The sequence below is a fragment of the Pteronotus mesoamericanus genome, unplaced genomic scaffold (assembly GCF_021234165.1).
Source record: "Pteronotus mesoamericanus isolate MK-2021 breed Mesoamerican mustached bat unplaced genomic scaffold, CSHL_Meso_final scaffold_165, whole genome shotgun sequence".
In the NCBI taxonomy this organism is placed as follows: Eukaryota; Metazoa; Chordata; class Mammalia; order Chiroptera; family Mormoopidae; genus Pteronotus; species Pteronotus mesoamericanus.
Window position 1 is genome coordinate 8,660,398 of NW_026555307.1, and position 26,400 is coordinate 8,686,797.

Consider the following 26,400-nt stretch of genomic DNA (forward strand, 5'->3'; position numbering starts at 1 on the left):
ATACAATATAATTACCGAAGTTTGCTCTGCTTCACACTGCCCTGATAAGGAAAAACCAGGTGTTTCATTTCACCAAAAGGAGATAACTTCTGAGCCCCCAAAATTGTACCTTAATGAACATCTGGTGCCAACTTGTCTGACACCTTGATTTAAGACAAACCTCTGTATTTCTTCAGTTTATTATCTATAATAGCCTTTTGATATAGATTGATAGGCTTTGTATGCATGCTGTATACCCCTGCGCATATCATTCTCTAAAAGCTGCTTTAAGGGAAGGATTCAGTGCACTCTCCACTAGAGGGAATTGCCACCCCCTTTTCCTGGCAGACCGAGAGTGTCTGGAATGACTTACTTCCCCATCCTCAGCAGCTTGGGGGGACTCTATGGGAAACGGAGTACATCCCCCATCAGTCAAACATGGCTATTGTATAGAAGAGCACACATACAGGTCATTTCCATCATCAGAGCATATTCTATTAAGCAGCACTGGATAGAGATCCAGATTAATATGAAAAAGATCTTAGGGTTGAATGAAGAAAAGACAGAAAAATAGTAACAGGAGCTAGTTAAAGAGAGAGAAAAAGAGGACACAGATTTGGATGGAGGAAAAGAATTGTGGTCAGAACTATTTTATATATCTCATCAAGATGGGGAATATGAAAATGAGGAAAGGCACATGAATTTAATGAAACTAGAGGGGCAGAAGCCAGATTGCAAATGGCAAGACAATGGAAGAAAATGTGAAGTGAAGGCCAAGAACGATGATTACAATTAGTATATAAGTAATTGGAAGAGAGTATGGTATACAGAAACAATAAAAAGGTCCTATAATATTATTTTAAAGAAGATTTAAATAAAAATATATACCTGCATCAAATGAAAAATATGTATACATGCTTATTTACTAGTTAATTTATATTAAGTCAATTTCAATCAGAACTCCATAAAGATTTTATTTCTGAACTTATATAATTATTTTAAAGGATATATGGCAAAATGACCAATAATGTAAAAGAAGAAAAAAATTCCTAGGACCAATAATATGACCTAAGCCTTGCATTTTATATATTCCTTCCATTAAAACCCCTCTGAAAAAACTGAACTAAGGTGATATGTAAAATGATCTATTATTGAGGGGAAATGTCAAGAGAAATATACTTGAAGCATAAAAAACTTATGGGATGCAGAGAAGAATACAGCAAAGAGGAGCATGAACAACCCCCATCCTGACCGGAGCTGGTTGAAGGGATATAGGAAAACTGCGTGGAAGTATTTCTATATCAATCTGAATCTGTATGGGAGCTACAGCTGAGGACTAGTATTAGGGCTGCTTTATAACATTTTTCTTTCTTTTCTAAAAAAATTATTTATTTATTTTTAGACAAAGGGGAAGGGAGGGAGAAAGAGAGAGAAAGAAACATCAGTATGTGATTGCCTCTCACAAGCCCCCAGCTGCAGATCTGGTGTGCAACCCAGGCATTTGCCCTGACTGTGAATCCAACCTATGACCCCTTGGTTCTCAGGGCAGCCTCAATCCATTGAGCCACACCAGACAGGGAAGCATTTTTCTTAAGGAACATATAGCAAGGACTCATGGACAAAACCAAAGGGGAAGAGCTGAGGGAGGGAAGGTGGGAGGGGGCAAGGGAAAGAGGTGGGGGGAAGACAGAGACAAATGTATTTAAAAAGTAAATAAATTAATTAAAAAAATAAAATAAACATAAAAAAAATCAAGGAAAGTGTTAGAACTATAGACTAGAATGCAAACTGCTAAGAGTCATTCCACATTTGCTTTGTTCTAGAAACAATGATCATTGTCTCCTAAATGAACTCAGGATTCTCTTTGTCCCTCTGTACATCAAAATAGCATCCACTTTATTTTAAGATAAAATATTTCTACAAAAAAAATAAATAAATAAATAGAAATGATATTCATTATAAAATAACCAAGCAGTTAAAAAATGTATAAAGTAGGGGGATCCAAGACAGCTGCAGTGGAAGCTACACTCACTTCCTCCCAGTGCCAAACCAGATTTACAACTAAATTATAGATCAATCAACTAAAACCTAGTTGAACAGAAGTACTTGTAACCAAGAAAGTGCAGAAATGCTGAAAGGGCTGGCCCAGGGCTCATGTGCGATGGTTGAGAATCTAGAGGTATCTCAACTGCAAAGTTTCCCCTGAGGAGCAGGAGGTCTTAACTCCATGCCAGGCTCCCCAGCCTGGAGGCCCAGACAAGGGAAGAGGAGCCCACATAACATTTGACTATGAAAACCAATGGGGATTCTGTCTTCCAGGAAGAGCCATGAGTCTAATAGAAAGCCAGGTGTTCTCTATAAAGGGCCAGCACATAAAATTTTGTTCTTAGACAACCATTCAGGGCTCTGGTAAGACAAGGTGATTCAGAGCAAACTGGAGTCGCATAGAGGAGAACTGAGTTGTGTGGCCCCAAGAAGAGACCTACCAAGGTACCTGTGCTGAGTCCCTATTCCACGCCACCCAGAGATGCCATCTTCCCTGGGTCAAACATTCCTATCCATATAGCATCAACCTGGGGGAGTGCACTAAACCCATCCTCCTGATTCCTGGTGTCCCTACCCTGCAGAGCTCATCCCCTGAAGAAAAGTCCGCTGTAGCTTGGGCACTGTGCACTCTGTCTTGAGGAACAATTAAGGAGATTTAAGTGAACCCAGAAGTTGTCAAAAAACTTTGGCAGACACTGACTTGTGTGGCTCTGGAGTAGGGACCATCCCTTCTCACCCCACGTGCAACTGGCAAAGTCCCCAAATAGGAGACCCACTAGCCCTGTCCTTTCAAATCCCAGGGGCCCTGCCCTGTCTAGCTCGTGCCCTGCAGAAAAGTCTGCAGAGTCTTGGCTGGTGTGTCTCAGTGGCTAGCTGGCAAACCAAAGGGTCACTGGATCGATTCCTGGTCAGGACACATACCTGGGTTACAGGTTGGGTCCCCATTAGGGGGCACTCAAGAGGCAACCACACAATGTGTCTCTCCCTCTCTTTCTCCATCCTTTCCCTTCTCTCTAAAAATAAGAAAATTTTTTTTAAAAAGTCTACTGGCTGCACCCATCCAGGACCTTTGTACATTTTTTGTTCTTGAGGAGCTCCTGTCAGATATTCAGGCAAACAACAAGTTGTGTGGCTCCAATGTGAAGGCCACTTTACCCCACTGTGTGCCACTGGTGCCACCTCCCAACAGAGCCCACTAGCCCCATCCTTCTGACTAATGTCAAGCCCTACCAAAGCTCAAGCCCTGCAGAGGGGCCTGCTAGCTGTACCCAGCCAGGACCTTCAGTGTGCTTTTTGCTGAAGAGCTCTTGTTGCAGACTCAGACAGACACTAAATTGTGTGGCCCTGAAGTGGGGGCCACACCCCCACCACATGCCTGACTAGTGCTAGTCCCCCAACCTCCTGCCCTGATCTCCTGACTCCCTATGGTCTCACACTGTCAAGCTCATGTCCTGAAAATAGTCTGCTGGCTGCACCCAGCCTGAATCTGTGGAGCACTCTTTCTTGGGGAATTCTGGTTGCAGACTTGGGCAGAGATTGAGTGGTGTGGCTCTGGAGGAGGGGCCACTATTCCCACCCTTGAGTGACTGAGTGGCACTGCCTGCAAAGAGGAAATCCACTAGCTCCATCCTCTGAGCCCCTTGGTGCCTTGCCCTGCTGAGCTCATACACTGTGGTTGGGGTCAATCCTCCAGTCAGCTAGCCTGAGGGTCGATCCCACAAACAGGCCAATAGCAATCAGGAGATCCCACAAAACCCACACAAGTGACATTCCTGGAGCACCCAACTCAGGTGATCAAGAAGACTGCACTGCTGGACCCAACAGGACACCTACAACATAAGGAAACACCACAAAAACTGGGAGTCATAACAGATCTATCTAATACATAAAAACAAACAAACAAAAAGAAACAGCCAAAATGGGGAGACAAAGAAACAGGCCCCAAATGAAAGAACAAGAGAAATCTCCAGAAAGAAAGAGCTAAATGAAATACAGGCAAGCAACTTACCAGGTATAGAGTTTAAACTAATAGTTATAAGGATGTTCTACAGAATGAAAAAGGACATAGAGACCATAAAAAAGAACCAGTCAGAAATGAAGAATACACTGGAGGAATAAATAGTAGGTAGTATGAAGCAGAGGATCGAATCAGTGATTAAGAAGACAAGTTAGAAAAAACATCCAATCAGAGCAGCAGAAAGAAAAAAGAATTTTTAAAAGTGAGGACAGCATAAATAACCTTTTGGACAACATGAAGCACAACAACATCTGATTCATGGGGTACCAGAAGGAGAATAGAGAGAGAATAAAGGATCAAATACCCATTTAAAACAATAATGACCAGAGAGGATCCAAGGTGGCTGCAGAGTAGCTAGAAGCTCTGTCCATTTGCTCTCAGACCTGGACCGGTCTTACATCTAAACCACAGAGCAATCAACTCAAAAAACCAGCTGAAAGTGAGTGACAGTGTGCATGAGTGAATATGTACACAGAAAAATGAGTATGTACACGGATGAGTGTGTGGGGCATGTGTGTGAATGGGAAAGAGCCTGTCTGCCCACAGGGCACTTGGGAAGGGGCAGCCCAGGCTCTCCTGATGGAGTTGCCACCACAGCCACTGCCCAGCCCAGCACTTCTGCTGGGCAGATTTGGAGCAGGAGCCATTTTGAGGAATTTAAAATATCCTCCTAGGGAAGAAGGCTCAAGAGTGCCTACACCTCAGCACCCATATGTGTCTCTGTGCCCTCCACACTGGGCAGGGCTGTACACCCTGCCACAGCTGCCAGGAGCCAGGATCTAGGGACTATGGCACTTACTGGGGAGAAGGCTGTTGCCTCCCCACCCTGGGGACAATGGAAACTGCAAATGTGACAGACTCTGACTGAGGAGGCTGCAGATCAGCTCAGGAGCCACAAGCTCTGGGAGTAGAGAGAGACAGGTAGGGTGGTGCTGGCTCCAGAGACAGCACCATGGGAGCAGGGCCACCCAGTGTTGAGACTCACTGGAGGGAGCAGCAAGAACACCCTGACACTGCCTCATGCTATATGTTGCTACTGGACTCTTCCCAATGCCATCCAGGAGAGAACCAGAGAGAAATTTTACCTAAAACTGTCAGAAGCTCTGGCAGGCTGTGATCAACCCTGACCAAGAGAGGCTTTAGGCTTTTCAGAGAGGGGGGTGCATGCAGAGAAGAGCCCACCAGGGCTCAGTGCTGCAGTGTGGGAGCCACACAGAAACTTTTAAAAGAAGAGCTGAGGCAGGACTCAAGACACAGCAAGGGACTCTTTGCTTGTGTGCACCTGTGCTTGTGTGCACAAGTGCAAGTGCGCTCAGAGGCTCTGCCAACAAAGAAACCAGAATGATAGTGTCATGCTGAAGGGACTGTGGGACCCGTTCCAGCACAGCTTGAGAGCAGGGAGTTATGCCAAGTGGAGAGTTTGGGCCCAGTGTCTCTTGTGGGAGTGGAAGACTGCGGACTGGATGGCCAGGAGCCAAATGCCTGAGATTCATTGAGACCAGGTAGGTCCCCTCACAGGCAGGCCTACCCAACCACTATCCGAGGGATTACAGGCTCTAAATATCAAGAGGCCAGGCTTAGGAGCCCCCCTGCTGGGCACGTATCCACAGGGGAAAGAAGGAAAAGCTCTGAAAGGGCCCTTTCTACCAGACACTACAAGCTAGACCGTTCCTCGGGCCCTGATCCACTGAAATAAGCAGAGCTGAAATTAGAGACAGGTGCAACAAGGGGTGTTCAGGGCCCTGCTCAGCCCTGGAACTTAGAGAGAGCTGCTCTCTGCACAAAGTAGGGAAGAGTTTACCCTTTTACGCACATTGGCCCCTCACAGGAAATGGACAGCTAATCCACCAGAAACCATACATTATTGGGAAGAATGTGGAATAGACCTAGATGTACGGAGAAGGGACAGGAAAACACTCCCACCATCCTCCCTAAAGACTGGACAGCTTCCCCTGGGGGTGACCCAGGGCTCCCATCCTCCCAATCACACCAGAGGCCCTCTCTGGAGGCAGGTGGAATATTTACTGGCACTCCTCTCAGGTCATTAAGTGAACCACTCCTGGGTCCTGTGCTGATGGAAAGCTGACAGGGCGGAACAGAGGGGACCAGCCAAGTTTGAAGGAGACAGCCACAGACTGTAGATCACTTGTAGTCTCAAACAGACTGCCTAGGCCAGACTAAGACACCATCTGACATTACCAGGGGAAGATCAGAATAAGAAGACAGAGGCAAACAGTGGGCCCTGCTGAGATGAATTCCACTGTAGTCTTCACTATTTGCATTATTTTCTCTCCTGCATAGCTTTTTAAAATTCATTTCTTTTCCCTCAAATTTGTTCCTATTATTTCACTACATTTTTTAAATTTTAATTTATTTCAAATCTCATAATTTGCACCTCCCTTCTCCTACTCCATTCTGCCATCTTCCTTTCTCTTATTTTTGTTTTAAATTTTATTTTATCTATTCCTACAACTTGTTTCTATTTCACACTCTTACTACTTCCCCCACCTCCAGCCTCTCAAAACCATTTTTCTTGTCATTAGGCATCAAACATTCTTTTTCCCATTCCTAAAATATCCTTATTCTCCCTCCACCTTCATTAATCTTTGCTCGTGAGCTGTTGATATGGTGGTTGTTGTTGCATTTCTTCAATTTTATTCCTAGACCTTCATTAATTTTACATTTCAAATCTCAAATTTTAATATTTCCCTCTCCTACTCCATTTTACCTTCCTTCTGCCCTTTCTTTTTTCACTTTAAATTTTATTTTTCCCTCTCTTAGCCTGGTTTTCATTCTTAACTCTTATCATTTCTTCTCTCTCTACCATCTCTAAATCACTTTCCTTTAGATGTCCCATAAACTTTATTTTCCATTCTTTTTTATCTTCTTATTCCATTCCACCTGTATTAATCATTGCTCATTTGTTGTGGTACTGAGGCAGTGGACCTTTTCCTCCAATTTGGTCCCTATTTTCTTCACTTAAAAAAATTTTTAAGCCTCATACTATACTCTTCTATTTTCTTACTCCATTTTGCCTTCTTTCACCCCCTTTTTATTTATGTTGCAAATTCTATTTTCTTTTTTCTTTGCCTTGTTTCAATTTTCTTCTATTATTTCTCCCCTCTCTGCCTTCTCAAAATCATTTTTCTTTCAGTTAGTCATTTCATATTTGTTTTTCTTTTCTTATAATAGCCTTCATCTCTTTACACCTTTATTAATATTTGCCCATTTGCTGTAAATAGTGTGGTTGTGGGTGGGGATTTTTATTGTGTACATGGGTTTTGTTTCCTGGGGTGTTTGGTTTAGTTCCGTCAGCACCTGTACAACAGCACAAAAGACGTGGTGGGTGGTGTGACTCTAAGTCAGCCAGATGGTGGGAAGTGCCCTCCAAAGAATGACCAAACCACACCCAAAACCCAATTACAACAAGAGAACCCACATAAATGACATAAAGGGCATCCCAAGAGAATGCAGCTTAGGGGATCAAGCAAACTGCACCCCTGAGTCCCACACGTCTTCTATCACAGGACACCTCACAAAGACAGGATGTCAAAGCAGATCAACATAATAAACAAAAACAAACAAGAATAACCTAAAATAGGAAGACAAAGAAATAACCCCTAATAGAAAGGAAAGGAGGAAAGCATAGAAAGAGTGCTAAATGAAATTGAGGCAAGCAATCTATCAGACACGGAGAAACATAATGGTTCTAAGGATGCTCAAGAAGGTCATCAAAACTACAAGGAACTATAAGGAAGCTACAAGGAACTTACTAGGAACTATATCAACATGAAAAAGGACATAGAAACAATCAATAGAACCAGGAAAAATGAAGAATACAATATCTGAAATGAAGAATACACTAGAAGGAATTAAAAGCAAGCTAGATGAAGCAGAGGATCAAATCAGCAAGTTGGAGAACAAGGTAGAAAAAAATCCTAGACAAGCACCAAAATGAAAAAAGACTCAAAATGAATGGAGATAGTTTAAGGCAATGGCATGACAACAGGAAATGTAATAATATTCTCATCACAAGGATACCGGAAGGAGAAAAAGAGGAGCACGGGATAGAAAACCTGTTTGAAAAAGTTATGGCAGAAAACTTCCCTAACACAGTGAGGGAAAAAGTTACCCAAGTCCAGAAAACACAGTGAATCCAAATAAGATGAACCGAAAGAGACCTACTCCAAGACACATAATAACTATAGCAGCAAAATTTAAAAACAAAGTGAGACTCTTAAAAACAGCAAGGGAGAAACAGCTAGGAATATAAAAGGGAGCTCCAATACGGATATCAACTGATTTCTCAAGAGTAACTCTATAAGCCAGAAGGGAATGGCCAGAAGATGTCCAAGTAATGAGACTCGAAGGACTGCAACCAAGACTATTTTACCCAGCAATGATCTCATTTAAAGGGAAGGTGAAATAAGTAGTTTCCCAGAAGAAAGGGGCTAAAAGAATACATCTCCAGCAAACCAGCATTGCAAAATATGCTAAAGGGACTGCTTTAAGAAGATGAAGAGAGGGGAGAGAGAGAGAGAGAGAGAGAGAGAGAGAGAGAGAGAGAGAGAGAGAGAGAGAGAAACACAGGTACAAAGGGAAAGCATGGCAATGAATAAGTACCTATCAATAATATTAATAGTAAATGGTTCAAAGCTCCAACCAAAATACATAGGGCAGCAGAATGGATAAGAAAACATGGCCCACATATATGCTCCCTACAAGAGACACAACTCAGAACAAAATATCTATACGCATTAAAAGGGAAGAGATGGAAAGAAATATTCCAAGCAAATGAACATGAAAAAAAAAGCTGGGGTAGCATTACTTTTATCAGGCAAAATATATTCCACAACAAAGGCAATAACAGACATACAAGGTGGCTTCATAATACATGAAGAAATAGTCCAATAAATGGATATAAGCCTTGTAAACATATATGCACCCAAAATAGGGCACTAAAATATATGAGAAATATTGAAGGACTTCACATCGACAGCAATACAGTAATTGTAGAGGATTTTAACATGCCACTGTCAACGATGGGTAGACCTTCCACAAATAATCAACAAGGACATTGAGACACTGAATGACACACTAGATCAAATGGACTTAATTGATATGTACAGAACCTTTCACCCCAAAGAAGCAAAACATACATTCTTTTCATATGCACATGAAACATTCAAATATGGGCCACATGGTAGGACACAAAATGAGTCTCACCAAATTCAAGAAAATTTAAATCATATCAAGCATCTTGTCAGATCTCGATGGCTGACTAGAAACCAACCTCAAAAAATAACTACAAAACATTCAATATCATGGAGACTGAAAAACATATTATTAAACAATGAATGGGGTAACAATGGGATCAAGGAAGAAATCAAAAAGTTTCTGGAAACAAATGAAAATGAGCATAAAACAGCCTGAAACCTATGAGACACAGCAAAGGCAGTCCTGAGAAAGAAGTTCATTGCAAAACAGACTTACCTAAAAACAGATAGAAAAGTCTCAAAAAAATAACCTAACCCTATATCTATAAGAACTGGAGGAAGAACAACAAATAAAGCCCAGAGCAAGTAGAAGGAAGGGTATAATCAAGATCAGAACAGAATTAAATAACATAGAGGCTAAAACAACAATTCAAAGGATCAATAGATTCAGGGGTTGGTTCTTTGAAATGATAAACAAAATTAACAAGCCTTTATGCAGACACATTAAGAAAAAGTGGGAGACCTCAAATAATAAAATCTAAAGTGAAAGAGAAGTCATAACTGATACCACAGAAATTAAAGGTTTGTAAGATATTACTGTGAACAACTGCAGCCAAGAAATTGGACAACCTAGGTTAAATGGACAAATTTCTAGTAACATATAATCTTCCAAACTGAATCAAAAAGAAGCAGAAAGCCTGAACAGACAGATAACAACTAGTGAAACTGAGACAGTAATAAAAAAACTTCCAGGACACAAAAGCACTGGATCAGATGGTTTCACAAGAGAATTTTACTAAACATTTAAGGAAGAGCTAACCCCTGTCCTTCTCAGATTATTCCAAAAAAAAGCCTAGAAGAGTGAAGGATCCCAAACTCTTCTTATAAGCCAGCATCATCCTAATCCCAAAACCAGATAAAGACACAAGAAAGAAAGAAAATTACAGGCCAATATCGCTGATGAACATAGATGCGAAAATCCTCAACAAAATATTGGCAAACTACATCCAGCAGTACATTAAAAAGATGATATACCATGATCGTGTGAGATTCATCCCAGTGATGGAAAGATGGTACAATATTCACAAATCAATAAACATAATACATCACATAAACAAAAGGAAAGACAAAACTCAAAAGATCATATCAATAGATGTGGAAAAAGAATTTGATAAGGTACAACACCAATTTATGATAAAACCACTCAGCAAAGGTGGAGGAAATGGGACATACCTCAACATAATAAAGGCCATATACAAGGAACTTAGAGCCAAAATCATGCTCAATGGGCAAAGATAAAAGCTTTCCCACTAAGATCAGAAACAAAGCAAGGGTGTCTGCTTTCACCACTTCTATTCAACATAGTTCTAGCCACAGTGATCAGACAAGAAAAAGAAACAAAAGTCATACAAATTGGAATGGAAGAAGTAAAACTGTCACTGTTTGCAGATGATATGATAGTGTACACACAAAATCCCACAAGCTCCACCAAAAACTACTCAAACTAAGAAGTGAATTTGGCAAAACAGTGTAATACAAAGTCATTATTCAGATATTGAGGGCACATCTGTACACCAACAATGAAATATCAGAAACAGAATCCGGGGTGGGGAGAGAACCTATTTACTATAGCAACAAATAAAGTACCTAGGAATAAAATTAATCAAGAAGGTAAAAGATCTATACTTGGAAAACTACAGAATTCTGAGAAAATAACTTAAGGAAGATACATATAGATGGAAGTATATATCGTGTTCATGGATTGGAAGAATTAATATCATCAAAGTGTCCATATTACCCAAAGCAATCTACAAATCCAACACAATTCCTATTAAAACACCAATGGTATATTTCACAGATTTAGAACAAATAATTCAAAAATTTATATGGAAACAAGACTCCAAATAGCCTCAGAAATCTTGCGAAAGAAGAACAAAGTAGGAGAGATCACAGTATCAAACTACACTACAAGGCCACTGTAATCTAACATTCTCGTACTGGTATAAGAACAGACACATAGATCAACTGAACAGAAAAGGGAGCCCAGAAATAAACCCACGGTTCTATGGTTAATTAATATTTGGTAAAGGTGGCAGGAGAATGAAGTTGAGTAAAAATAGCCTCCCCAATAAATGGTATTGAAAAACTGTACTGGTACATGCAAAACAAAATTTTTTTATCTAGACCACCAACTTACACCATATACCAGAATAAACTCAAAATGGATAAAAGACTTAATTATAAGTTGTGACACCATAAAAGCCCTAGTGGAAAAGATAGGCAGGAAAACTTCCATTACCCCACACAGCTATATTTTTGCTTACATACCTCCCAGGCAAGGAAAATAAAGGAAAAATTTAAGAAATGGGACTACATCAAGTTATAAAGCTTCTGCATGGTTAAAGAAAACATTAGCAAATCAAAAAGGGAACTGACTCTATGGGAGAACATATTTGCCAATGATATCTCAGACAAGGGTTTGATCTCCAAAATGTATAAAGAACTCATCTGACTTAACATCAGGGTGTCAAACAATCCAATTAAAAATGGGCAAAGAAACTGAATAGATATTTCTCCAAGGAGGACATACAGATCGCCAATACACAATGAAAGGATCGTCAATATCACTACCTATCTGAGAGATGCAAACTAAAACCACAATGACATATCACCTCGCATTGTCCAGAATGGCCATCACTAATAAGTCAACAAACAAGTGCTGGCAAGGATGTGGAGAAAAGGGAACCAGAGTGCACTGTTTATGGGAATGCAGACTGGTGCAACCACTGTGGAAAACAATATGCAATATCCTCAAACAACTAAACTTGGAACTTTTATTTTTTTCCCACAACTTTGGTTTTATTATCTAAATATTTTTAACTCTTTTTTAATTATACATCATGTTTCTTCCATTACAGTTGTCTCAATTTTTACCCTTTTATCTCCCTCCACCCATCCCAAACACACCCCCCGATCCAACAGTCAAATCCCACTCTGTTGTTCATGTCCTTGGGTCATTCATATGTGTTCCTTATCTAGTCCCTTTCTCTTCTTTCCACCATTGTCCTCTTTCCCCATCCTCTCTGGTCACTTTTAGTCTGATGCATGTTTCTATGCCTGTGGTTTACTTCACTCATTAGTTTATTTTGTTGAATAGAGTCCACTTATAGGTGAGATCATATGGTATTTGTCTTTCATCAACTGGCTTATTTCACCTAGTTTAATATCCTCCAGTTCCATCCATGTTGTCGCAAAAGGTAGGAGCTCTATCTCTCCCTCTCTCTTTTTCTTTCATCCTTAAATGCAGATTGATTTTATTTATTTGTTAAATGTCAAAGTTAATTATAAAATATTAAAAAAATTAAAACCATTATAAAGTCTCAGCAATTAAACCAACATGACACCAGCACAGAAATAATCAATTAGATCAATGAAATATAATGAGAATTCTAGAGACAAATGTATATATCTGTCTAACACTATAATATATGATTAAGTTGATATTTCAAATCAATGGGTAAAATAAGGCTTATTCAACAAATAAGGTGCATAGACCACTATTACTTGAAATAAAACAAATATAGAGCCCTATTTCACACATTATACAAGAAATATTCAGGTGAGTTAAAAATCAATATGTAGAATCTAAGGAGTTTTAGAAGAAAATAGAACTAATATTTTTCATGACTTGAAGTAAAATATTCAAACCCAGAAGTTATAAATATTGACAATATGAGTGTAATAAACATTTAACTATACAGTAATATATATATAAAACTTAAAGGACAAGGAATAGAATGGAAAAGTATTTGCAACATGTCTAAAACATAGTTAATAAGGCTTTTTGTTTTGTTTTGCTTTTAGGGAAAAAAATTCTACAAACCTTTAATCAATAAATGGATAAAGAATACCAAAAAGTCATTTAAAGCTTTTTTTAAATAATACAAATAGGCAAGAAATATACTAAAACAGGTTTAGTTTCAACAAATAGTAAAGGAACAATTGGAATAACATCATCGTCACACTCAGATTAATGAGTATTAAAAATGTTGGTAAATTCAAGTATTGGCAACTCTGAAAGGAACTGGGTATTCAGAGAAACTTTTTCTTCACCTTAAACCAGTCCCTTTAGCATATTTTGCAGTGCAGGTTTGGTGGAGGTACAGTCTTTAAGCCTTCTTTTGTCTGGGAAAGTCCTTATATCACATTCCATTTTCACTGAAAGACTTGCTGGGTAGAGCAGTCATGGCTGCAGGCCTTTGCTTTTCATGACTTGGAATCTTTCAGGCCATTCCCTTGTGGTTTGCAGTGTTTCTGTTGAGAAGTCAGATGCTAGCCGTATGGGGGCTCCCTTATATGTTACTAGCTCTTTCTCCCTTGCTTGCTTTAGGATTCTCTGTTTGTCTTTGATATTTGCCATTTGAATGGTGATGTGTCTTGGAGTGGGCCCCATTGGGATCTTCTTGAATGGGACCCTCTGTGCATCCTGCATTTGTGTGACGTTTTCTCTCCTCCAGTTGGGGAAGTTTTCCATCATGACTTTGTTCAAACAGGTTCTCTGTCCCTTCCTCATCCTCTTCTCCCTCTGGTATCCCTATTATATGGATATTATTACATTTCAGGTTGTCCTGCATTTCCCTCAATGCCTCTTCATTCTTTTTGAGTCTTTTTTCATTGTCTTGCTCTCTCTGGGAGCTTTTCCCCCTTACCCTCCAGCTCCCTGATTCGGTGCTCAGCTTCATCTGGCCTGCTTTTGATTCCTTCTACTGTGCTCTTCAATTCAGAAATTGTAGTCTTCAATTCCTCGTGTCTCTTATTGGTAGTTTCTGTGTCCTTTTCCATGCTGATATAGTTTGCAGTTAGTTCCCCATAGTTTCCCTGTAGATTTTGGTAATTCTCTCTGAGCTCACTGAGCTCATTGAGCTTCCGTAGAACCATTGTTTGGAACTAAATATCTGATAGTTTACTTGCCTCTCTTTCATTAAGTTTTCTTTCTGGGGATTGCTCCTTTCCCTTTGAGTGGGGCGTATTTCTTTGTCTTCCCATTATTTTTGAGACTCTTCTCTTTGGCTTCTGCTTCTTAAGTTGATCTGTCGTGATTTCCTGAGTTTGTGGTGTGAAGTTTTCTGGTTGGAAACCGCTGTTTGTAGTTTCTGGATCTGCCTCTGATGATGTCAGATGTTGACCCTGTCTGACCTTAGGCAGTCTGTTTGAGACTTCCAGTAATCAACTGTTTGTGGCTGTCTCCTTCAGCTGTTAATCTATTTACTCTGCACTCAGCAGGCCACCTTACACAGCTCAGGGTAGGGCGGAGTCCCTCCTGGGGGTGGGGTTATTGGATCCTCTCACGCTGCTGCCCTATGGGGGAGGAGTCCTCACTGGGTTTCCCGCCAGCTACTCTCTCTATTCTCTCCCCAAAGCCTCTGTCCCCAGTCTCTCCTCAAGTGTCGCCAGACCTCTCTGCATCCCCTTTAGCCAGGGATGTACTGTCTGTGGCTGCCACTCTGCACACAGCAGGCAGCTTACACAGCACCGGGTAGGGTGGAATCCCACCTGGGGGTGGGGCTATAGGGTCCTTTGACACAGGTGTCGCCCAGAGCAAGTGGTCTCTGCCTGAGCAAGATGGCTGCTGCCACATGGGGGATGAGCCAGCACCAAGATCACCAAGATCCTGCCGGCTACTCTCTCAGTTGTCTCCCCAAAGCCTCATTCCCCAGTCTCTTAGTAGGCATCTCTGGCCCACTCTGCCCCCGCCAATGCTGGAGACCAGGGTAAGAGGCTGCAAATAAATATTTTGCCTTGGCCCTTTAAACGGTTCTTTGTGTCACCAGCTGCCTGTCTCTGGCAGCTGCTTTTCTCAGCTGGCTGTTTTCTGTGTATCTTTTGGGCTCTGGTGCTGTGGGCTAGAGATCCCCACTTTTGGTTTATACCCCGCTCTTCTTGGGGGCATCCAACTGGCCGTTGCAATATCCTTCTTGTGCTGCCGCCCATGGACACCTGGCCTGCCTTCTTAGTCTGTTTTGCACGCCTTCCCAGTTTGGTTGTGCTAAAGCCAATTCTTCTCTCTCTGAGGTTACAAGGCTCCTCTCTCACTACTGTTCAGTTGTTTGTTCCAGGTGATTTCTCCACAACTTAGTTGTAATTCCAGGTTGGTCCTTGGAGAAGGTCAATGTGACTTCCACTCACTCCTCTGCCATCTTGATTCTCTGATTTCTCAACAGAAACACTGCAAGCCAGAAGGGAATGGCAAGAAATATTCCAAGTAATGAAAAGCAATGGCCTGCAGACAAGACTCTACCCAACAAGGCTCTCAATTGAAATGGAAGGTGAAGTAAGGAGTTTCCCAAAGAAAAGAAGGCTAAAAGAGTACACCTCCACCAACCAGCACTACAAGATATGCTAACAGAACTGCTTTAAAAAGATGAAGAAAAAGAGTGAGAAAGAGAAGATCACAGGTACAAAGGGAAAAGATTAATAAGTACCTATCAATAATAACTTCAAATGAAAATGGATTAAATGCCCCAATCAAAAGACATAGAATAGCTGAATGGATAACAAAATATGACCCATACATATGGTGCCTGCAAGAGACTCACTTCAGAACAAAGAACCTACACAGACTGAAAGTAAAAGGATGGAAAAAATATTCCAAGCAACTGGACAGGGAAAAATAGCAGGGGTTGCAATAACTTAGACAACAAAGATTTCAAAACAAAGTCCGAGGAGGACACTTTAAAATACTCAAAGTAAGAATCAATCAAGAAGACATAAACATTGTAAACATATATGCACCCCATATAGGAGCACCTAAATATATAAGGACATTCTTGGAGGACTTCAAGAAAGATATAGACAGTAACACACTGAGTGTAGGGGATTTAAACACCCCACTGTCAATATATGATAGATCTTGCAAACAAAAAATCAACAAGGATATTGTGAAACTGAATGACGCATTCGGTCAAATGGACTTAATGGACATACACAGAACCTTTCATCCCAAAGAAGCAAAATACACATTCTTTTCAAATGTACACAGAACATTTTCAATGACAGACCTCAACAAATTCAGGAAAATCGAAATAATAACAAGCATTTTCTCGGGCCACAAGGGCTTGAAACTAGTAACAAACATCAAGGAAAAAACTCAAAAACATTCAAACTCATGGAGACTGAATAGCATGCTGTTAAACAATGAATGGGTCAATAATAAGATAAGAGAAAAAATCAAAAAGTTTCTGGAAACAAATGAAAATGAACACACAACAGTCCAAAACCTATGGAACACAGCTAAGGCAGTCCTGAGAAGGAATTTCATAGCAATACAGGCCTATCTCAAAAATCAAAACATTTCAAATAAATGACCTAACCCTCCTGCTTCAAGAAATAGAGAAACAACAACAGAAAAAGCCCTGAGCAAGTAGCAGAAAGGAAATAATCAAGATCAGAGCAGAACTGAATGATATAGAGACTAAAACAAGTCAAAGGATCAATCAATCCAGGAGCTGCTTATTTCAAAAGATAAAGAAAATTGACAAGCCTTTAAGCAGACTCATCAAGAAAAAAAGGGAGAAGGCCCAAATAAATAATATCAGAAATGAAAGAAGAGAAATAACAACTGATACCACAGAAACACAAAGGATTGTAAGAAATTACTATGAACAATTATATGCCAAGAAATTTGAAAACCTCAATGAAATGGACACATTTCTAGAAAAATTTAACCTTCCAACACTAAATGAAGAAGCAGAATGCCTGAAGAAACCAATAACAGCTGGTAAAACTGAAGCAGTATTCAAAAAACTCCCTGCACACAAAAGCCCTGGACTGGACGGTTTCACAGAAGAATTTTACAAAACATTTAAGGACGAGCTAACCACTGTTCTTCTCAGACTATTCCAAAAAATCCAAGAGGGAAGACTCCTAAACTCTTTTTATGAGGCCAGCATCATCCTAATTCCAAAACCAGATGAAGAAAGACAAAATAAAGAAAACTACAGTCCAATATCACTCATGAAAATACATCCTAAAATCCTCAACAAATTATGGGTAAACAACATCCAGCTATACATCAAAAAGGTCATCTGCCATGATCAAGCAGTATTCATGCCAGGGATGCAAGGATCATTCAATATTCGCAAATGAATAAATGTGATACATCACATAAACAAAAGGAAAGACAAAAATCACATGATCATATCAATAGATGCAGAGGAAGCATTTGATAAGGTACAGCACCCATTTATGAACAAAACACTCAGCAGAGTGATAATAAAGGGGACAAATCTCGACATAATAAAGGGAATACATGAAAAACCTGCAGCCAACCTCATACTCAATGGGAAAAACTAAAAGCTTTCACACTAAGATCAGGAACAGGACAATGATGCCTGCTTTCACCACTTCTATTCAACATAGTATTGGAAGTTCTATCCACAGTGATCAGACAAGAAAAAGAAATAAAAGGCATCCAAATTGGAAAGGAGGAAGTAAAACTATCACTGCGTGCAGATGACATGATAGTTTACATAGAAAACCCTGTAGATTCCACCAAAAAACTACTCAACCTAATAAGTGAATTTGGCAAAACAGCAGGATACAAAGTCAGTATTCAGAAATCAAAGGTATTTTTGTATACAAAAACATGAAATATCAGAATCCGAAATTAGGAAAACAATATCCTTTGCTATAGCAACACAAAAAATAAAATTCCTAGGAATAAACTTAACCAAGGAGGTAAAAGACCTGTACGCAGAAAATTATACAACCCTGAAGAAAGAAATTAAGGAAGACACAAATAAATGGAAGCATATACTGTGTTCATGGATTGGAGGAATTAACATCATCAAAATGTCCATACTACCCAAAGCAATTTATAGATTCAATGCAATCCCTATTAAAATATGAACGATGTATTTCACAGGCATAGAACACACACTTCAGGAATTTTTATGGAACCATAAATGACCCTGAATAGCCACAGCAATTTTGAGAAAGAAAAACAAACTAGGAGGGATCACAATACCTGACATTAAACTATATTACAAGGCCACTGTAATCAAAATCGTCTGGTACTCACATGAGAACAGACACATAGATTAATGGAACTGCATAGAGAACCCAGAAATAAACTCTTGTCTCTAAGGTCAATTAATATTTGACAAAGGGTACAGAAGCATAAAATGGAGTAAAAATAACCTCTTCAACAAATGGTGTTGGAAGAGCTGGAAATGCAAAATATTGGAATTCGATCACCAATTGACACCATACACAAATTAAACTCAAGATGGATGAAAGACTTAAATGTAGGTTGCGACACCACAAAAGTCCTAGAGGGGAACACAGGCAGGAAACTCTCAGATATCCCATGCAGCAATATTTTCACCGGTATGTCCCCTAGAACAAAGGCCATAAAGGAAAGAATAAACAATTGGGACTTCATCAAAATAAGAAGCTTCTTATGGCTAAAGAAAACATCATCAAATTGAAAAGGGAGCCAACCATATGGGAAAATATATTTGCCAATGATAACTTAGACAGGGGTTTGATCTCCAAAATATACAAAGAACTCACATGTCTCCACTCCAGGTAGACAAACAATCCAATTAAGAAATGGGCAAAAGATCTGAACAGTCAATTCTCCAAGGAGGACATACACAGGGCCCAGAGACATATAAAAAGATACTCAGCATCACTAGCCATCAGAGAAATGCAAATTAAAACCACAATGAGATACCACTTCACACTGGTCAGAATGCCCATCATAAACAAATCAAGGAACAGTAGGTACTGGAGAAGTTGTGAAGAAAAGGGAACCATAGTACACTGTTGGTGGGAATGCAGACTGGTACAGCCACTGTGGAAAACAGCTTGGAATTTCCTCAAAAAGCTGAAAATGGAACTGCCTTTCAACCTAGCGATTCCACTACTGGGATTATACCCTAAGGATCCCAAAACACCAATTCAAAAGAACCTATGCACCCCAATGTTCATATCAGCACAATTTACAATAGCCAAGTGCTGGAAGCAAACCTAAGTGCCCATCAGTAAATGAGTGGAGCAAAAAACTATGATACATTTACACAATGGAATACTACACAGAAGAAAGAAAGAAAGAACTGCTACCCTTCACGACAGCATCGATGGAACTGGAGAGCGTTATGCTAAGTGAAATAAACCATGGGGTGAAAGACAAATACCATATGATCTCACCTACAAGTGGAACCTAATCAGAAAAGCAAGCAGGTAAGGAAAAGAAGACTAGCAACAATAAAAGAAAGAAGAAACCAACAGGGTCAGGAGGGAAGGAAGGAGGGGGGTTTAGGGGTATAGAAAGGGAAGGGTCAGATTAAGGAACTGGTGTAATGTACATATGGACAAAGCCAAGGTGGGGAAGGAATGGGGAAGGGTGTGGTGAATGGGGCAGGAAGAGTGGTGGTGGGAGATAAATGTATTGGAACAATAAACAATTTTTTTTAATCTATTATGCCTATGGATGCTAAAATTGGTGAACAAAAGTTTTAGAAGAATGGGAATAGTCTCAAAGTATTTCCTCCAACATATTTATTAATTAAAAACTGTAACTTTAAGTTCACAAACTAGGCAGACACCCACCTTCACCAAGTATTCAAAGTTAACATCAATATTAAGACATTAACATTATGAATCACTTGGTATAATGAACTGAGAGGAACACAGCATTATTTTCATGGCAATATTTTAAAAAATGCATTAAAGCTCAATCTAATCATGAGAAAAAATCAAATAAACCCAAATCAGTTGATGCAGATGTAATGAGACAATTGTCCAGAGCAAAGTATATCTGAAGACTCTGGGACCTTCTCCTAGATAATAAAATCAACAGATTACCCAATGTGTCTGAGTGTCTTAAATTAAGGAGAAAAACAAATAGACAAAATCTCCAGATAATTATTAACTACAGGCACAATAAAAAGTCTAGTCAAAATGGCAGCATCAATGTGGTACTCACATTCTCTCACAACCACAAAGAAATAACAGCTAGGACTGGGCTGGGCAGCTCAGTTGCTTATAGCATTGTTGTGATATGCCAAGGTTGTGAGTTAGACCTCCAGTCAGAGCACATACAAGAGGCAACCAATGAATGTATAAATAAATGGGACAACAAATTGATGTTTCTCTCTCTCATTTCCTCTCTCCCTCTAAAATTTTAAAAAAAATTAATTATTCCCTGGCCACATGACTCAGTTGGTAGGAGCACTGTCCCATACACCAAAAGGTTGTGTGTTCAATTCCCAGTCAGGGCACATACCGAGGTTGCAGGTTCCATCTTTAGTTAGGATGCATATGTGAGGCAACAGATCTATGTTTCTCACATCAAAGTTTTTCTCTGACTCTCTCTTCCTTTTTCTCTCTGTAAAATCCATAAACATCCTCAGGTGAGGATTAAAAAAAATTACAACTGAACTACAGAAAATACATCATTCAGAATGGCCTGAAATCTAGCTGAAATGGAAGTCCTACAACTAAGGATATAAAGAAGAAGCCATGTCAAGACTGGTAGGAGGGGTGGAGATGTGAATGGTCTGGCCCCACACCCACCTTTGGTAGAGAAAAATCAGGAGACATATCTCTGCTGCAGAGGTCCACCCTAAGGAGCAAGGGGTCCCAATCTCACACCAGGCTGCCCAGCCCAGGGTTCAAGTGCCAGGAAGAGAAGTCCCCACAATTGCTGGCTGTAAAAACCAGATGGGAGTGTGACAAGGGGTTTCTGGAATCCCAGGTAGTTCCTCTTAAAGGGCCATATGCAGACTTACTTGGACTCGCTCATTCTGAGTTCCGATTCTGAGGCATCAGCTCCAAAGGCACCAGAGACATACGGGAGACGCTGATATGCCTGGTGTCAGTGCAAGAGATAGAGGGGCAGCTTTCCCCAAGACAGGAGCACTGACAGAGGCCATTGTAACACAGTTAGCCCCATCCTGGTGATTACATGAGACCCTATTCCACCCAACTTGCAGTTCCACCCAAGATAGTTTCCAGTGGCTTTTCTGTATGAATGGACTATCTTAGCTTATGCTTCAAATTTTCCTAAAATCTCTTAAGCAAGCAGCATCTGGCCTCTGTGTGTCCCATACCTCTGACTAAGTGGCCCCAAGCCCAGCACTAGTCACAACCACATCACAGGTTGGCCTCTCCTAGATACCTCCAAGCCCAGCACAAGTAGCACCCATATGCAGATCACTGTGTAGCTCATGCCAAGTGACTCCTGGCAGAACACAGGTGGCAGCTGATCGGGGACTGCATATCCTGAGATGCCCCAGAGCCAGTATACCCAGTGCACAGCTTAAGACTATGTTGAAGCACCCTGTAACCTCCTCCATAAGATACACTCTCAAGGGGCAGACTCAATGGGCATCAAAGCCCCACTGAAGTAAGCCCTGCTCCATGGGATGGGCATCTGCAGAGCTGAAACTCTACAGCAGTCGAAGCCAGTCCTGGCAGCCGATTGGCTTGGTACAAATCCCTCCCACTAATGTGCCAAAAGCAATCAAGGCTCAACTACAACAGGAGGGTGTATATTGCCTACATGGGGGCTTACCCTGAGTGTCCAGTTTAGATGAACAAGGAGGCTATGCCACTGGACCCTACTGGAGACCTACTACATTAGGCCACTTTACAAAGCCTGGGAGATAGAGCATCTCTACTTAATATAAACAATCAAACAGAGGAATTCTGCCAAAATGAGGAGACAAACATGTCCCAAATGAAAGGACAGAACAAAACTCCAGAAAAGGAACTAAATGAAAACAAACAATCTACCAGATGCAGAGTTTAAAACACTAGTTATATGGAAGCTGAAGAAACTTAGAACTTCAACAGCATAAAGAAAAAGACATGGAAATCATAAAAAAGACCCAGTCAGAAATGAAGAATACACTAACTGAAAAGAAGAATAATTTACAGGTAATTAATAATACAGTAATGAAGCTGAGAATCAAATCAGCAATTTGGAATATAAGGAAGCAAAAGCATCCAGTCAGAACAGCAAAAAGAAAAAAGAATCCCCAAAAAATGAGGACAGTTTAAGGAGCCTCTGGGACCACTTCAAACATACCAACATTTGCATTATGGGGGTGCCAAGAGGAGAAGAGAGAAAGAAATTGAAAACCTACTTGAAAAAATAATGACAGAAAACTTCCCTAACCTGGTGAAGGAAATACATACAAGTCCAGAAAGTGCAAAAACTCCCAAACAAGATGAACCCAAAGAGGCTCACAACAAGACACATCATAAATAAAATGCCAAAGGTTAAAGACAAAGAGAGAATCTTAAAAGCAGCAAAGGGAAAACAGTTACCTACCAGGGAGCTCCCAAAAGACTGTTAGCTGATTTCTCTACAGAAACTTTGCAAGCCAGAAGAGATTGGCAAGAAATATTAAAAATAATGAAAAAAACCTACAACCAAGATTACTCTACCCAGCAAAGCTATCATTTAGAATCTAAAAACAGATAGATTCCCAGACAAGAAAAAGCTAAAGTAGTTCATTACCACCAAACCAGTATTATATGAAATGTTAGTAGGTCTTCTTTTAGAAGAAGAAAGACAAAAGATATGAACAATAAAATGGCAATAAACACATATTTATCAACAATTGAATAAAAAAAGACAAATGAACAAACAACAAAAACAAACATAGATACAGAGAATATTTTGATGGTTGGAAGATGGGAGGGTGTTTGGTGGATGGATGAAAAAGGTGAAGGGATTAAGAAGTGCATATTGGTTGTTAAAGAATAGTCATGGGAATGTAAAGTACAGCATAGGGAATGTAGTAAGTAATATTCTAATAACTATGTATGGTGTCAGATGGTTATAAGAATTATCAGGATGGTCACCTAGTAAGTCATATAATGTCTAATCATTCAAGTATACACTGAAACATTATATTGTATGTCGACTATAATTGAAAAATTTTTTTAAATGATTTATAAAAGTTATACAGAAAAAGTGATCTTTATACTCACCAGCATTGCTATGACCAGCCTTAAAATCAATAATAATGTAAACAGTAGACTGTGATTTTAATCAAAACTATGATTTGGTGAGATTGACATTGGGAGATGGGAGATAGGTGTGTGCATGCACAGATGCATATGTGTTAGATTCAGGATCAAAAAGTATTAAATTCTTATTATCTTGGTGAGAAGATATTGACAAGTCTTAAACTTTAAAAAGCAAATCACAAAATAGCAACATAAACATATTTGCTAGAAACACAAAGGAAACTGCAAAAGAAAGTAAGTGGATTCCTCTAGGAAGAGGGGAACTGGGAAGCAGGGCAAAAGACTCCCTTTTTTAAAGGAATAAGCCTTACAAAAATCACTTGACTCTTTAAACACTGTGCATATATAACTTTGATAGTAATTTTCATAAAAAGAAAAACTCTAAAAATAAATCTATAAATGTATAAATGGGAAAGAAGAGCTAGGAAGGACTGGAATTCAGGGTGTAGGCATAAGTATTTTAGAGAGAATTATTTGATAGAAATAGGAAGGAAAAAACCCAAGGTGTAGGTGCGGTTTTTAAGGAAGAGCATGCTAAAAAGATTTCAGTTTTTTTCTGGAGTCAGGATAGCCAGGCCACTTGGCCTGGCACCTTACAACAGCCCACCCTTCCCAGTTCCTTGTCGCTCACCTGTATATTGACCATCTGACATCTCTTTTTCCACCATCCAAGGTTCTTTCCCTTGCTCCAATAAGGAGATTATGTTGGGCTTGGAAATGGAGAGTCCTGTTTACAGAAGAAAAATGAGAGCAAGAGAGAAAGACACAATATGCTATAGCTGTTGCAGAACTTAATACTCAATCTCTTGGTCATTAGGCAAGAAAGGACGTTAGAGGAAGGGCTAGAGAATGGAATGATGTTTGTATGGAAGATATGACTTCTTACATAGCAATGTTCTCAAAGTACTAGAACAGAAGAACCATCACCTTGGAACTTGTCAGAAGTACAAATGCTCAGTCCCTAACCCAGACCTACTAATCAGAAGCCACAATGGTTCTCAAACTTTCCTGGGCATCAGAATCATTCGGAGGGCTCATTAAAACCCAGACTACTAAGCCCATCCCCAGAGTTTATGATTTGGTAGATCTAGAGTAGAACCCTATAATCTGCAATTTAACAAATCCTCATGCCATACTGGTGCTACTATTCCAAACCATCATTCTACAGCAAAGGGAGTTATTAATTTCTAACTATAAAACTACTTGAGGTCATTTCCTGAGGACAGAAGTAGTCCTCAGCTAAGTACTTAGATGTCTTAGATATTCCCAAAGGAGGAAGCAGAAACACCCCCAAGGGAAGATTTTGAGTTAAGGGAGACGGACATCCTTACCAAGCAATACCAAATTCCTGTAGTTCTCCAACATGACATCTCTGTATAAGTCCTTCTGAGATGGGTCCAGCCATTCCCACTCCTCTTGGGAAAAATCTAGAGCCACATCCCTAAAGCTTACCAACCCCTGAAATTAAAAAAAAAATTATAAGTGGTACAAGGAAAATCATTATTGGGAAACAAGTAGATGCTTCAGTTTGTCAAATATTTTAAGACAAAAAGAAATACCAAAAACAGACTTACCTCTTGAAAATATACATTTTTGTGAAAGAAAAAGGACAGGGAAAATTAGTTCACTACATGAAACGCGAGTTTTATGACATGAAAGTATACGAGTAAAGGCAAAGTTTTATGTTACATATACATATACATATCAAGACATTCTTATAGAATTTCTTTTTATTCCCCAAACTGAGATATCAGCCTCAGAGTAGTGAAAGAGGCCTGTAATTGGGCTTTAACAAAAGGATATGGCCTGCAATTTAGACTCCATACATGAGGAGAAACTTCCAGGAGAGTATCTTAAGAAATAATGAAGTATATATGAAGAGATTTAGACTGGAAGGTAATATAAAAAAATCTAGAAAAAAAACTTACATGTCCAAAAAATTAGAGTTTAAGCTATATCACTGATCTAAATAAGCTGTATGAGGGGAAGGATATATGTTTTATAAGCTCATGTATATCCAGTGTCTATTACAAAACCTGTCACATTGTAAATACTCAGGAAATAGTTGTCACTTAGTGAATATATGGCGATTTCTATGATACACCCTATGAAAGAAGAATACTCAATGCTTAAAAATGACAGAATTCTATTTTGCATAGAATGGTTTAATTTTTGTTAAAAATAATATCAAATATGGTTATTCTACAATGTAAAAAAATACAAATAAATGTATTTTAAAGAAAAAACAGAAAAAAAATCATACAACTACAGTGTTGTATAACTTCCATGCGCTCCTGTACACTTCCGCGTTGTGGGATGCTACCTGTATTGACTACATCATATGCCTTTACCACCTCACTTTCAGTTGGGTTAAGCCATATGCAAAACATAGGAGTGAGTTGAGCAAGATACAATGTATATTCTCCTGGCTCCTTCCTTGCAGCACCAGCCTGAGTAGTCTCTGCCCTTCAATCAAAGGTCACAGTGGCTGTCAGCACCTCCCCACTCAGATATCTCTTTCTCCAGATTCAGGCCTAAACTTAGTAAGGGACCTCTGCTTTTACCCCAGGGCGTAGCACTATTCTTTGTAGTTTCTCTGTATACTTTAAATAGCCCCCTTTTGATTTTCTTGCCAGAACCCTGACTGATAAACATGCTGATTCAGTGTACTTTTAGGATATGACGAGATGATCACACAAAAGCACCTCTAGGCAACTCTAACATACTTTCTAGTAAATTCACTCTCCCACTTCCTCATGACTATTTCATACCTTCTGTCTCTCTAACTACCACCAAGTCCTCCCCTGTTCTCACTTTGAACTTCATCCTCTAGCCCCCCATAGTTTACTGACCTGGATCTGTACTCATATATTTGGCCTTCCCTTTATTACTACAGATAAAACTCTAGGCTTCCTAAATAAAACCAGTCACTCCACTTGTCCATATAAGGACATTGTCTCCTCTTTTCTTTGTAAACATCATAAAGATAACAAATATCTCCCTCATGTTACAAATATTTTCTTACTTTACTTGATTATTCCTATCAGTATGTAAGCTGATGCAATATCTTCTGTCTATAAATAGATAAACAAATTC

At 39.6% G+C, this 26,400-nt stretch overlaps 1 protein-coding gene across 1 annotated transcript in view; it reads right to left on the reverse strand.

Moving 5' to 3' along the window:
- The window catches only part of ZNF527 (zinc finger protein 527), a 43,168-nt gene that overhangs the window by 11,556 nt on the left and 5,212 nt on the right, over nt 1-26,400 (reverse strand). The window contains exons 3-4 of the mRNA XM_054589090.1: nt 24,636-24,762; nt 23,936-24,031 (exon numbers count right to left, since the gene is read on the reverse strand). Of these exons, the coding sequence (XP_054445065.1) occupies nt 23,936-24,031; nt 24,636-24,762 (223 nt within the window). The remainder of the gene's footprint in view (nt 1-23,935; nt 24,032-24,635; nt 24,763-26,400) is intronic.